General features: G+C 50.2%; 2 protein-coding genes and 1 non-coding gene across 4 annotated transcripts; 1 reads left to right on the top strand and 2 right to left on the bottom strand.

Moving 5' to 3' along the window:
- Nucleotides 1–3,382: 3,382 nt before the first annotated feature.
- On the bottom strand, nt 3,383–8,249 carry PHB2 (prohibitin 2). The gene is made up of 10 exons (XM_029955301.1): nt 7,967–8,249; nt 7,720–7,804; nt 7,334–7,413; nt 6,097–6,281; nt 5,532–5,661; nt 5,331–5,434; nt 4,827–4,904; nt 4,392–4,468; nt 3,926–3,931; nt 3,383–3,737 (listed from the first exon to the last, which is right to left on the bottom strand). Exons 1-10 carry the CDS (start codon nt 8,091–8,093, stop codon nt 3,710–3,712), a joined length of 900 nt encoding a protein of 299 aa, XP_029811161.1. The 5' UTR covers nt 8,094–8,249; the 3' UTR covers nt 3,383–3,709.
- On the bottom strand, nt 4,995–5,261 carry LOC115305872. The gene has a single exon (XR_003915061.1). It is a non-coding gene; the product is annotated as a small nucleolar RNA U89 (small nucleolar RNA).
- A 205-nt stretch (nt 8,250–8,454) lies between the features above and the next one.
- On the top strand, nt 8,455–14,048 carry EMG1 (EMG1 N1-specific pseudouridine methyltransferase). Of its 2 annotated transcripts, XM_029954533.1 has the most exons (6): nt 8,455–8,650; nt 12,103–12,204; nt 12,311–12,452; nt 12,819–12,877; nt 12,962–13,111; nt 13,774–14,048. In XM_029954533.1, the coding sequence occupies exons 1-6, from the start codon at nt 8,483–8,485 to the stop codon at nt 13,885–13,887; spliced, it is 735 nt and encodes a 244-aa protein (XP_029810393.1). In that variant the 5' UTR covers nt 8,455–8,482; the 3' UTR covers nt 13,888–14,048. The 2 variants fall into 2 exon arrangements, with proteins under 2 accessions (XP_029810393.1, XP_029810394.1); XM_029954534.1 differs by lacking the exon at nt 12,962–13,111.
- Nucleotides 14,049–14,243: the final 195 nt, after the last annotated feature.

The following is a 14,243-nucleotide window of genomic DNA, read 5'->3' as shown; positions in this document are numbered from 1 at the left end:
AGGGTCCTGCCCAGGAAGGAGTGGCTCCCTGCTGCTAGAGAGGCCAAGGGCTGGGCTGGCCCTTACTGTCATTCGTCAGCATTTGCTTTACTGTTGAGTGTCCACCATGTCGCAAGCACTGGAGCAGCTGAGGGCCTGATGTGAACAAGACGGTTCCTGTTGTGGAGCTAGGAGACAGGCCCACAAACAGCAACTAAGTACAGACAGGTGTTAAGAAGGACACAAACAAAGGAGACTGAGAGGGAGCGGGAGAGCTAGGGGGCTGGGATTGGGCCACACAATGGCTCCGGGAGCCATAGCCCTCCAGGGGGTGGGTGGAGCATCACCAGCAGCCTGGGAGTTGGGGGTGCTTCTCTTCTAGCAAAGCCTACAGCTGCACAAAATAAAGGCCGGTCCCACCCCTCTAACCACCCTAGGGCCAACTGCTCAGTGGGCTGGGACTTGTACCCAGGGCCATTGAGGTGGGTCCAGGAGCAGGTCTGCCCTGGGGTGCTTGGTCTCCCCCCCATCTCCTCCCCAGAGCAGCAGTGTTTATACCCCCACCCTAACCCCTGCCCCCTCCACAAGATGACTGTGAAGGCTGAAGGAGAGCTGCCGGTACTTTCACCAGCAGGGCACGGTCAGTACTGCTGCTCCTGGCCCGCTCTAGCCTCCTGGCAGGGGTGGGCTCTCCAACTACCCAACATTAGGGCTGAGGACAGGAAGGCACCCTGCCGGGGGGTTGAAGACACTCTTCAACAGGCAGGGGTGCCCAGCACAGACTGGAGGCACAACCCAATCCCTGCTGAGCTAACCCCTCACTGGCTGTCTGGCCTCAGAGGAAGGGGCTCAGCAGGGCAGGCATAGCCATGGGGAGAGGCCAAGAGGAAGGCAGATGAGTCCAGAGACAGCCCCTCTCTGTTCCAGCTGGAGACCAGGCTCCCTAGTGTAGGCTCAGGGGGCCGAGGAGGCAGGAAGGAGAGAAGGGATCTCTAGGAAAGAGTGGGAGGCCCAGTGGGGTGGCCAGGCCTCAGAGGAGGTGCCTGCGGCTCTCCCTGGGAGGGAAGGGGTTAAGGCAGTGGGGGGCAGCCTATAGCAGGAGGACACACCTGTGCGCAAGGGCGGCGGGCGGGGCCCAGGTGAGGAGCCTGCGCTGCCAGGCCCTGGAGAAGGAAGGAGGAAGAGTGGAGGCCGGGCGGGCGGGCCGCCGGCTCTAGGCCCTTGAATCCTGGGCCTTGACTCCCCTTCCTCTCCTCGGCACTCACTCTGTGGGGGTCAGGCTGCCCAGTGACAGGTAAAGGCCACTGGGAGAGGGATTCTGGGGCCGAGGTAGGGACCACTGAGTGGGGATGAAGACGGATGAATTGGTGCATGTGGGGGGGGATCAGGGACAAGCTGTGGGCATGGCGGGGGAAGGGGCTCAGAGGCGGAGAACTGCTGGGCAGGGGTCTGCGGAAGACCTACCTGAGCCTCAGTGGATCAGCAACTCAGGGTGGGGCTGGTGGCGGGCTACAGGGCTCACCCGGAAGTGTCCCCAGGGACTCGGGTGGTGGGGGGGATGGGAACCAGGGTTCGGCAGCCTCTCCACAGGGAGCCTGGGCGTGGGACTGACCAACCTGGAGGTGGGCAGGCTGGGCAGGGGCCCCCGTCTTACCCAGCAGTGTTTGGGTGCTGGTTGGGAGTCTCTAATACTGCCGGGTAATGATGGAGGCCCCTGTTCCTGTGTCAGCGACATCTACCGCCTCAGGCCCCCCAGCACCCCTGCTGGTTGCAACCCCTTCTCCCCAAGCTCCCCACACACCTTTCAAAGCCCCTTCATCTTGAGTGAGGGGTGTTACAAAAGAGGTGGTTCTGGGTTGGCTGGCTGCCCACTGAAGGGACACAATGGCCCGAGCCCCTCCCCCAACGAGGTGTGATTTGTCATCTGGTGGATCCAGAACCCACAGCCGACCTTGAGCTTGGGATCGGCTCACATACCCTCAAGAGACCTTACCTGGACTGCAGCCAGGGTCCCTGTAGCAACTGGTCAGCTCTAGCCTGGAGCTGCATGTCGGCCGCCTCTGGGTCCATCTTCCAGTACAGTGTTGGATGGTCTGGTTGCAAAGCTCCTAACACTGTCTGGTAAAGATGGCCCCCGGGCCGGTTCCCTCTCCAGTGACCTTCATGGAGCCCTGAAGACCATGGAGGCCGCTTAATGAACAACCTCTGACCTTTACCCCTCTGGATGGGGGGTACAAATCACTAGAAACGGGGAACAATGGGGAGGAGACAAAATGGCTGCCTCTAGAGCCACAGCAGGATTTGGAAGCAGATCTGTTCTCCAGGGCACCTCGGTTCTCTTCTCCCCTTGGGAGGATGAAAGAAATAAAGTACGGATAGGAACTCGTGGCAGACTGAGTCAGGTCACTTGACCTGTCTTTTGTCTAATTGTTGACTTCATATGAGGCTTCTAGCTCCTGAGGAGTGGGGCTGACATATTGGCTTCATTTCCTTGTCCCTTTTATGACACTTAACTGCAGAGCAGGGAAAAATAAATTTGCTTTTCTTCAACAATCTGAGAAGCTGAAGATGAACCTAGTCCCTAACCCTGTAAGGCTCCTCTCCTACCCTACCATGCACTCTGTAATTTCTGTGCTTCCTTTGCCCCCAGTGCTAATGGTTCCAGAGGTTCCTCCTCTCCCCATAAGAACAAGGGATGGGAAGTAGTGGCTGGCATTCAGGCATATGCAGTGGCTTCGTTTCTCTAATGCAGGAGTCGCCAAGGCTGCCCTGGGAAGGAGAGGAGGCAACCCGTGTAGGGACTGAAAAACAGGCGCTCGCTCTGTTGGGGGTCCAGGGCTCCTGGCTTGATAGACCCGACCTCCAGAGGGAAAGCCCTGTTCCACAAACTGCTTCACACATCTGATGACTGAGAAATTTGAGTATGGGTAGCCCACAGCAACGACATGATCCACCGGGCTTTTGAACACATCAAGGACCTCCACTGGAACAAATGGCTTCCCCCACAGCTATAAGGAACCTCGTTGCCAAGGAAGCAGCTTGTGTTGGGGTCATCAGATTATTTTGGTCTAGCTCAGCAAAGCCACAGCTGCTCCAGCCTTAAAAAAAGGAAATATTGGTGATGTGGTAGAAGCGGAGGGTGAAGTGAGAAGTGCAGCTGAAGACCTCTTGGTCCTAGCTTAGGTCGTTATGGATTGGACTCAGCTGGGCCTCCACAGGAAGCAGCAGCACGTCCCAGGCTCTTAACGCCTCTGTAACTGCCCCGGTCTGAATATTGGCGCCCCCTGCTGGCAGACACGGAGAAAGACCCAGGAGCGCATGCTGCTAAAGCGCGCATGCGTGACACCCCCCTCCCGCCTGGGTCCCGCCCCACCCCCTCAACTCAGATACAGGATGCAAAGACTTCAGCTTAAGAAATAAAAATTTATTGAGAATTCCTGGGTTGGTGGTTATAGCCTCCCAACCTGGCGGGAGGAACCAACACTAGGAAATCACTCAGAAATCACACTGTCCCAACACCTTTGGCCAACACAGGGAGGAGCAAAATCATTCCCCCCAAAACTGGTCAGGCTTTGTTCATCCAAGAAGGGCTGGGAGGCCAGATGCAGAAGGGACCATCACATGATACTGGGGGGTGGGTTGAGGGTTGTGCTGGACCCGAGCCGACTCCTCAAAAACCAGGGGAGAAACATATCCACTTCTCTGGCTGTGGAGTTCCTGGTCACTAGGCTCATTTCTTACCCTTGATGAGGCTGTCACTGTGGAAACCAGACAGATGGAAGACATGAGAGAACATAAATGTAAGAGGGAGAGCACCTCAGCCCACTCCCTCCTTTCTGGGTGAGGGCATGCGTGCAGCGAGGGGAGAAAGGGAAGGCTACAGGGGAGGCGGCAGGTACTGGGAGAGGCAAGATCCTACAGAAACGAGGATGAGTCAATAACTTACCTGCCCCTGCAGACACCAGGTCACCAGGCAAACGGGAAACACAGAAAGAGAAGAGAAATGCACACATGACACAACAGTTTCAGGCCCCACCAGTTCTAAGCCCATCTTTGCTCCCAAGAGGGGGAAAAAAAACCCAACTGGAAGCCAGGAATGTCACGCTGAGAAGGGAGAGAGGTTCCCTTGACCACCACCCCTCCTCCCATGCCCTAGAGCAGCGACTTTAGGGCTTCCTGCGTCAGGGGACCAAACATCATCTTCTACTACTTTTCAGTTAGACCAACCTCACAACTGGGGTGCTTTTCACAAGAATAATCCTATTTGATCTCGGAAAACCAATCTTAGGAGAGTTAAGCTCGGGACTGTCGACCACCCACTTCTCTAGCTGGTTCAGAGAAATGGTGTCTTTCAAGCTACCAGACTCAGGTCCCACGCTCTCTGTGCCGCCCCCTTGGTGTAGGCGTCTCACCGGGTAAAACTTTCATCCTGTAGGTTTAGGACAAGGTTGTCAGCAGTGAGATAGATGCGGTTCTGTGACGTGGCAATCTATAGGGCAGGAAACAAAAACAGATGCTTAAATTCACACCTGGGCTCTTACCTTGCAATTCAATCATCACTGACTGAATACATGTGGGCTAGGAACAGGGTTACCAAGATGAGTTAAGGCATGGTTTCCGCTCTCAAAGTTCCAGAGCCGTGAGCAACGGTGATGGATCAACACCAGAAGAGAGGCATACACAAAAGGTCATGCCCCTTGTTTTGATGGAAAAAGAATGTTGGCGAAGCCAGTCTGAGTAGAAACCCCAGCACGCAATGTTTGAATCCTTTCACATCAATGTGCTTTCACTTAAAACAATTCCAGGCTCATGGCAGCCTTCGGGGGACACTGGACTCTTGTACTCACTGTCTTGGAGATGTTCTGGGCCGCCCGGATCTTGCGCAGCTTGATATAGCCAGGGTTTTTGCTCAGGGCTTCTCCAAGGTGAGCAGGCTGGGGTTAAGGGTTCACACAAGGTCCAGTTCTGGTCTCACCCCATGGCCTCATCCTTCCTACTCCAGTCCCTCTCTGGGCTGTCAGATCCAAGGTTGCGCTCAAATAGCTCGTGCCTAGTCCCACTTTGGTCCCTGGCTGTGGGCCCCCTCATGCAGGCAGCTGCCAGGAACTGGAGGCAGCAGCAGAAATGCAGGTAAGGCCAGCAGTGCTATTAATCTGCCTTACAGTGAGGAGCCAGGCCTCAGGCACCCCACTAAGATTCCAGATCCCATTCAAAACCTCCACCCCCAGGAAGCCAAGGACCGGAGAGCACGGAGTCGCATTCGCCTTAGTCTCATCAACCGGCCCATGAGGGAGACAGGGGAAGCACAGTGCTCCAGGGGCTGGGCAGAGACTTCTCTAGCACAAGGATATCATTCTGGCGGCCTCAGCCTCACCCTCGGCCTGCACAATCTTCTGCCGCTGTTCCTGCTTTGCTTTTTCCACCAAAAACTGGGCTCGTTGGGCCTCCTGCTGAGCTGTGGTGGGAGAGGGCCAGGAGTTCACAGATGTGAGGTGTCAGGAACCCCAGCCCACCTCCTGCCTTCTCAGAAACCCGGTTCTCTCGTGACTCACCCACTTGTTTGGCTTCCACAGCGGCTGTGTACTCTCGGCTAAAGCTCAGCTCTGTGATGGCCACATCATCCAGTATGAGGCTGAAGTCCTTGGCCCTCTCTGTCAGTTCCCGCCGGATCAACAAGGATACCTGGGGGTCAGGGAGGGGCGGATTGAAGGGACTGGAGAACTGGAAGGGAAGGGTATTGCTGTGATGTCTGCATACCAGATCTCTTGAGAATGGCAGAAAACTACTAATCCTTTCTTAGCTCCTCACTAGAACATCTGGGTTGATAAAGGAGTTAGTCCAATCTTCTCAGCAGGTCACAGTGACTCCTTATCTTCCATTCTACCCAACATTAATATGCATCTCTAGACTTTGCTATTGTTTTGTCCCCTGCTTCCTGATGCTGATTGCTTCTGAGTGCTAATCTTGACTCTCCTGGTTTCTCAGTAGACATTACAGCTTAAGGTGACACAGGAACTAGGGTCATGACCCTTTTCTAATAAGCTGCCTTTCCTAAGACCCACTGCTCTAGGCCTAGGAGGGAAGGTATGAAGCCAAGCAGATGGTGATAGGTCAGACCTGGGCCCTCTGGGTGATCAGCTGTGAAGCATTGAACTTGGCCACCACACTCTTGAGCACCTCGTTGACAATGGACGGTAGCACTCGTTCCTCGTAGTCTAGCCCAAGGCGCTGGTACATGCTAGGAAGCTCCATGGCATTAGGACGAGACAGCACGCGCAGAGAGATATTCACCATCTGCAGGTCTGAGAGTGAGGTCAGCAGGGGCTGGTCCGGGCCATGGGGGCCTCATCTGGTCTCGGAGCTAAGAACCCTTCCTCCAGCATTTCCTCCTCCACATGCCTCCCTCTACACCTAGTGTGGAGCTGTGTAGTTTGGCACTCTCCAGGGGGAATAGAGGGTAGGCAGGCTGACAGACCAAATGTATCCTTTCCCACTGTATAGTCTTCTCTACCCACAAGCTCTCCACCACTAAAGCTGACTTCTTATTTTGCTTTGTCCTGTATTGAACTTCTAGCATAGGCTCTCTCGTGCTGCATCAGAATCATTTGTATTCTCACAGCACCTGGGTGGCTCAGTTGGTTAAGTGTCTGACTCTTGATTTCAGCTCCGGTTATGATCTCATGGTCGTGCGGTTGAGCCCTACGTTTGGCTCTGCGCTCTCAGCGCACAGCCCACTTGGGATTGTCTCTCAAAAAAAAACAGTCATTTGCATTCTTTACTAGACTATGGATTTTAGAACAAGATTGTGTTTTATGAATCCTTTATTTGCAGGGCCTAGCATTCAGAGAATGTTAAACCACCTTCACTAAAAACTGTGGTTCACGTGAGTTACTTGAATCAGTGTGCATGCGTGTCTGCGTTTGTGTGCGAGCACACGAACATGAGAAAAGGCTCTGGGTGATCTCAAAGACACAGCTGCTAGATATGGTCTAAGAGGGACCAGGTTCACCAGTGAAAAGTGGGCCAGCTTCCCCAGGACAGGTGAAATGACTGGATAGAATTAGTCGAGCAGTTAAAAGATAACAAGGTTTTACAATAAGGGTTTGACTCCGCATTGACTAAGACTTACATCAGTGGGGAGGACAGCTGTTACATATGGGCAAACACACAGGGTGTCCAAAACGTATGGCTTTAACCTCAGAAGCAGGTGCTTTGATATTATAGCTCTTTTGCAGAAAAGGAAACTAAGACGTAAGATATAAAACACTATCATCTTCCCCTAGGATCTCTTGCCAGGCTTCCTTGCTGACTTTATGTAGCCCTTTGGCAGGGGCTCCCACATGCTCAGACCTACCTTTGGAGCCTGTCGGGGAGGAAATTTTTCGGGGTCTGGCCCGAATGTCATAGATGATGGGGTACTGGAACCAGGGGATCCTGGAGGAGAGGGAACAGGGACAGGTATTAGGAGATTGCAGTTTCACTGGTTTTGCCAGGTTTTCCCTCACCACGTGTTTCTTGGCCTGCTCCACCTCTTAATGACCATGGGCAAAGAGAAATCCTCTTCTTCCTCTGGAAAACAGCTTATGTGCTGCCTGAGTTTCGGGCAGCACCCACTGTTCCAGCAAAGGCGGGGGTAGTAAAAGACCAGGCCTGAATCCTTTGAAAGCCCTACTACAACTATTGGTGGCTTGGCGTTCAAGGGTGAAGGGGTCAGGGTCAGTCCGTTCTGCCCGCCATTACCTGAAGTGAAGGCCCTCGGCCAGAATGGTGTCCTGCTGCACGCCACCGATCCGATTAAAGAAAATGGCTCTGTGCCCGCCTTCCACTGTGGGGAGAGGGGTGGGGTTTATGCTCGAAACGCTGCTGAGACTATCTACTGGCCAGGGAGTCAGGGGCGAGGGGCTGGGTGAGTGCGGGGACGCGGAGGGACTGGGCAGAAGTCTAGCGGGGATGGTGGGAGTCCGGAGAGCGGGCAGAGGTTGCTCACCGGTGAACACAGATTCGCGGACGCCGTAAGCCACGGCGCCGGCCCCCAGCAGCAGTTTCAACGCCGTGCCCATACCCCGGGGCCCGGAGGGCAGCCGCCCCGCTAAGTCCTTCAAGTTCTGGGCCATGTCCAATTCTGAGGCCGGCGACACCAGAGGTCAGAAGCGGGTGCCGGCCCGCCTCTACCCAGCTCCAGTTTTGAGATCGCACTCTTCACACGAGGGTCCGGGGCCGGTGGTGCCTGCGGGAGAAAGGGCACCGGAAGTGCGCTCCTTTCTAAATCCTCCCCAGAGCCCAGGGAGGACCCGAACTTCGCGCACGGGAAATACGCACCCGGAAGTTCCCGCCCCTTTCTGGAACCCTGCCCTTTAAGAGAGGCTTCGGTAGCGCCTGACTGCAAGCCATCGCCATTTCCAAGTGCCCACTTTCAAAATGGCAGCCGGAAGGAAGTTTGAGATTAGGGCGAGCGCGAGGTTTAATTTAAGGACAGTAGCGCAATTTCCGGTTCGGTTGCAAGATGGCTGCGCCCAGTGGCGGATTCCAACCTCGTGAGCGGCGGATTGGAGAGCAGGAAGAAAGCTGGGATGCTGTGGCTCCCAAGCGGCCCCGACTCGGGGCGGGAAACAAGATCGGAGGGCGAAGGCTCATTGTGGTGTTGGAAGGGGCCAGTTTGGAGACAGTCAAGGTAGTTTGGGACAAGGATTTGGAGAATTAGCAGATCGATAAGCTGGGACTCCGGGGATGAGGGAGAGAGGCTCAAAGTGGATGGAGAGGCAGAGAGAGGTGAAAATGCTTTTGGAGGAAGAGTGGCCTAATTGTCTTTTGGTAAAACACCTGGGTTGGCATTACTCGTTTCTTATGCTCTTCTTGAATCCCATAGCAGTTGTCACGTCCTGGCTTCCAGTAGATTTACCAGGATTCTGTGATGAAAAGTTGTCTAAGGGGAGGGTAGGGAAGGGGAAACAGGTCCATTGCGTCATCCCTAGGTGTCTATTGTCACCTTCCTTTATAGTACTGTCCACTTCGAAACGCTGGGTCAGATTATCGTTTAATACTTGTACATCCTTATTTTTACCTGTTATCCGGCCCTTTTCCCGAATAAATCCAGCAATTCTGTATCTTAAAACTGCAGTGTACTCACTGTGACTCTCTTCTCTTATCCTTTAGAGCTAAACTTGCCCAATGAGTAGGCCCATAAGAAATAGCACTGGTTTCTAAGTCAGACCTCGGTTTTAACCTTGGTTTTTATACTTAAGTGTGTGATTTTGAGAAAACAACTTTGTCTTTAGTTTGTAGAGTGGGGGTTAATACTTTGAAAGTACTTTAAAAGTAATATTTTGATAGTAATGTGATTCTTTTCCATCTTCACTTCTTCAACCATTGTGTTACTTTATTAAGTTTGCAGGCTAGAAAGCCTTTTTTTTTTTTTTCATTTTTCTTAGGTAATGGATATTTTTAACTTACAGGGTCTTATATTTATCCCTCATTTAATTGCTTGCTGTCTTTCCAGCTTGTTAATTCTGAATGTCCCTTAACCACTTGTTTCTTCATAGGTCCCATGGGGATGACAGTACGGACCTTACTGGGTTGAGGGGATGAAAGGAGGTAGTATCAGCAAAGGCTTTAGAATGATGCCTGTCACTTGGAATAAATTATTACTGTTGTTATTGATTCCAGGTTCTTCATTAAGGATTTGAAAAGATCATGGCCAAATTAAAATTCTTAGAGCATGCTAGAAGAATGTAGGTCAGATTGTCGTTAATGGTCCTTCAGGAGTGACTGAATTCATAACTGGCTGATACTTTCCGTACTGTTATCTTTTGTCTTCCTGGTGCTGGCCCCCCTTGTTCTGCTAGCCTCACTCAGGGTGCTCTCCCCCTTATTCCTTATACTCCAGACTCATTGTCCTTTGTTAAGCTCTTTGAAAGCACTAAGGTCTCTGATATTTTAAGGCCACTGCACATAATGTTCTCTAATGGAAGCTCCCTTTACTCACCTCTTTATTAATTGTTTGACAAGTCATTCAACAATTACTAAGTATGATGCTGTTCATTTTTCAGTTATTAGTTAAGATGTTCTTTCTTCACAGGAGTGACTCTCTTCTTGATATAAATTAGGTCCTCCTGTTAATAATCCTTTAATGAACCATTTACTCTTCTTTTATAATGTTTATCACAATTTGGTTGTAGTTTCATGTGGTGGTTTATATTTGTCTCTTCCACTAGAAGGCTTCCGTGAGGGCAAGGAATAAGGTTCTAAAAATTCTTATATCTCCAATACCTGTTATAGAAAATGAATACACATAGTAGCCATTCTCTGATTGTTCTAGTTAGTTGTTTTCAAGCTTATTAACCACAACTCACAATTTAAAAAATTACATTGTGGGGCGCCTGGGTGGCTCAGTGAGTTAAGCATCCGGCTTTGGCTCAGATCATGATCTCACGGTTCGTGGATTCAAGCCCTGTGTCAGGCTCTGTGTGGACAGCTCAGAACCTGGAGACTGCTTCGGATTGTGTCTCCCCCGCCCCCCCCACCCCTCCCCCTCTCATGCTCTGTTTCAAACATTAAAAAAATTAAAAAAAAGTCACATTGTTAGCCAGTACACACATGTACTATCTGATACCAAGTTTCATAAACCACTACTTACCATTACTACATGTAAAGTACTGTTTCCTATCTCATTAAAAGAACAAAACCCCTGGTTATAACTCATTAATGGGTAGAAACTGGATTGTTCTATTTAAGAGGTTCTTTTTTCAATAGCTAAGAGTCCCGCGGAGTTGGTTCTTCCCCTATGCTTACTCTCTGACATTCTTGTTTCAGTTCATCAGTTTCAAAATTTACATGTCTCTTCCCCCAAACTTTATCTTTTTGTTTTGTTTTTTAAATTTTATGGTGTTTATTACTGACAGAGAGAGACAGAGTGAACAGGGGAGGGGCAGAGAGAGACGGAGACACAGAATCTGAAGCAGGCTCCAGGCTCATGGCCTACTAGCCATGGTTTCTAAAATTAAGTCCAATTTGTTCTATTTAAGAGTCTATTTTTGTTTGGTTTTCTAGATTCCCCATGTGGGTGAAATCATACAGTAATTGTCATTCTCTTATTTGTATTTGGTATTTGACTTATTTCACTTAGCATAATCCCTTCTAGGTCCATCCATGTCATTTGTCATGGCTGAGTAATAATCCGTTGTGTTATGTGTGTGTGTGTATATATATATGTATGTGTATACATACACGTGTACTGCACACTTTATCCATTCATCTATCAAGGGACAGTTGGGTTGTTTCCAAATCTTGGCTTCTGTTAAATAACGCTACTAAACATACAAGGGTGTATAGGTCTTTTCAAATTAGTATTTTCTTTTTCTTTGGGTAAATGCTGGTAGTGCAACTACTGGATTGTATAGTATTTCTATTTCTAATTTTTTGAGGAATTTCCATACTGTTTTCCACACACAGTGGTTGCACCCATTTACATTCCCACCAACAGTGCACAAAGGTTCTCTATTCTGTACATCCTTGCTAACACGTATTTCTTGTCTTCTTTTGGTAGTAGCCATTCTGGCTGATGAGATGACCTCTCATTGTGCTTTTTGGCTTGCATTTCCCTGACGAGTGAGGTTGAGCATCCTTTTAGGTCTCTTGGCCATCTGGATGTCTTCCTTAAAAGAAGGTCTGTTCAGGTCCTCTGCCCATTTTTCAATCAGATTGGGTTTTTTTTTTGGTGTTGAATTGCATACGCTGTGTATTTGGTTAGTTTGGATATTAACCCTTATCAGATATATCGTTTGCAAATAAATACCTTCTCTCATTCACTAGGTTGCCTTTTTGTTTTGTTGATGGGTTTCCTTTCCTGTGAGTTTAGATCATGTGAAATTATTGGCTGTGTCCTTTTCTTTTCCCTCTGAGATCACTTATGGGGGGAGGGGAGAAAGGGTCAGTGGCCACACAGGTCTTGCTGGGTCCCATCCCCCATTTCTGATTCAGAAACCTGGAGGAGTCCTGAGAATCTGCCTAACAAGTTTCTAGATGATGATTATGATGCTACTGCTGCTTTGGGGACCACACTTTGAGAACCACTAGTCTGGGTAAAAGAAGTTTACGTTGCTGTCTGTCATGTTCCCTCTTCTTTAGGTAGGGAAGACCTATGAGCTACTAAACTGTGACAAGCACAAGTCTGTGCTGTTGAAGAATGGACGGGACCCTGGAGAAGTGAGACCAGACATAGCTCACCAGGTAAGTCCAGGGACAGAGCTCACGACCCCATGCCTTTGTATAGGTCAGGCAGCTGTGTGCCGCTTCTCTTCGGTCAAACTTATGCCTTGGTTTCTGCCTCCCCCAGAGTTTACTGATGCTGATGGACAGTCCCCTGAACCGAGCTGGCTTGCTGCAGGTTTATATCCACACACAGAAGAATGTACTGATTGAAGTGAACCCCCAGACTCGAATTCCCAGAACCTTTGACCGCTTTTGTGGCCTCATGGGTGAGATCTTTAGGACTTAACAGTTCAGAATGAACCTGGCAGTAGTGAAGAAGGAAGAGGAAAGGGATAATTGAAATGTGAGCTTTTTAAATAGGGGGAGGAGTGGGATACATGTTTGATACCAGAACAAGGACCCTTCATCTTCCCAGAGGATTGGGTAAAATCTGCATGGGTTCCTTGCCAAGTGAACTCCTTGCCATCCAGCTAATCTGTATGCTTGGCAACTGCTTGTTCATAGCATGTTAGGACCACAGTGTGGATGTAAAGGACACATGGAACCCACTCTGGGTTTTTTTTGGTTAAATTTCTGGGCAGAAGAAATGGGGTCACCAGCTGGCTCTGAACTCTTTTTCTCCCCACCCTCAGTTCAGCTTTTACACAAACTCAGTGTTCGAGCAGCTGATGGTCCTCAGAAGCTCTTGAAGGTGAGGTACTGGCACCTACTGGTTGGGTGCAGGGTTCTGAGATTGTTTCTGGAGCTGATCGCCCCCCCCCACTTCTTTCTTTAGGTAATTAAGAATCCAGTGTCAGATCACTTTCCAGTTGGATGTATGAAGATTGGCACGTCTTTTTCCATTCCAGTCGTCAGTGATGTACGAGACTTGGTGCCTAGCAGTGACCCTATTGTTTTTGTGGTTGGGGCCTTTGCCCATGGCCAGGTAAGGTCTCTGCTCAATTCTTGAATTCTTCACGGAGCTGAGGCTTAGTATAGAATTCTGGTAACAGCTGGCATTTTGTTGACCTTGGGAGTTAGCGGGTGAGAACAAGGCTGGCAGACAGACGGGGCCTCCATGACCTGCCCCAGGACGTATCTGTTGAGCACTGCTGGTAAATTTGTGATGGTGAAAGGGGCCTTCATCTTTTGTACAGATTCAGTATTAAACAGCACTGTAGCAGGTGGCTCAGTCAGTTCAGCACCCCACCTCAGCTCAGGTCGTGATCTCCCAATTCATGGGTTCAAGCCCTGCATTGGGCTCCACACTATCAGTGCAGAGCCTGCTTGGGATGCTTTATGTCCCCCCATCCCTCCCCCACTAGCACTATCGTTCTCTCTCTCTCTCTCTCTTTCAAAAATAAATAAATCTTGGAAAAATATTTTAAAAATAGCACTATAAAGATCGGCTGGGTCAGTCAGTAGAGTCTGTCACTCTTGATCTCAGGGTTGTGAGTTCAAGGCCCATGTTGGATGTAGAAAGTACTTAAAAATGAAATCTTAAAAAAAAAAACAAAACGCCAGCACTGTGAAATCCTAGCCCTGTTTTTCCTGCCCCAAAGAAGGGCTGACCCTGTTGCAGAATAATAGAACGGTTTCTCTCTTTAGGTCAGCGTGGAGTATACGGAGAAGATGGTGTCCATCAGCAACTACCCCCTTTCTGCAGCCCTCACCTGTGCAAAACTCACCACAGCCTTTGAAGAAGTATGGGGGGTCATCTGACAATAACACCCTTGTTTTGAAACAGAGACTGGTCCATCTCTAGACCCTGCTTTCAGCCCGTTGCTCGGACAGGACCTTCCCGCACCGGCACTGTGGGGGTTTGGGGAAGCCGAGGCTGTACATTTGCTATTTGTTGATCCTATAAATACTATTCTTGCAAACCTGGCAGTTCTTTGGGGATTCCTAAAATTAGTGGCATCTGAATGGCGTAAGAAATCCTAATGGTTGTTCTCAGGCTCCAGGAAAGATGTGCGGTCACAGGGTTTGCAGTTTGGTTCTAGGCCTTGCAGCGGGGCCTTGACGCCAACCTTCTGGGTGGTAAAGGAGGGAGCCTTGCTTCATTTCAGCTATTTGGC

This window comes from Suricata suricatta, chromosome 10 (genome assembly GCF_006229205.1).
Source record: "Suricata suricatta isolate VVHF042 chromosome 10, meerkat_22Aug2017_6uvM2_HiC, whole genome shotgun sequence".
In the NCBI taxonomy this organism is placed as follows: Eukaryota; Metazoa; Chordata; class Mammalia; order Carnivora; family Herpestidae; genus Suricata; species Suricata suricatta.
This window is presented reverse-complemented; position numbering and strand designations above follow the sequence as displayed.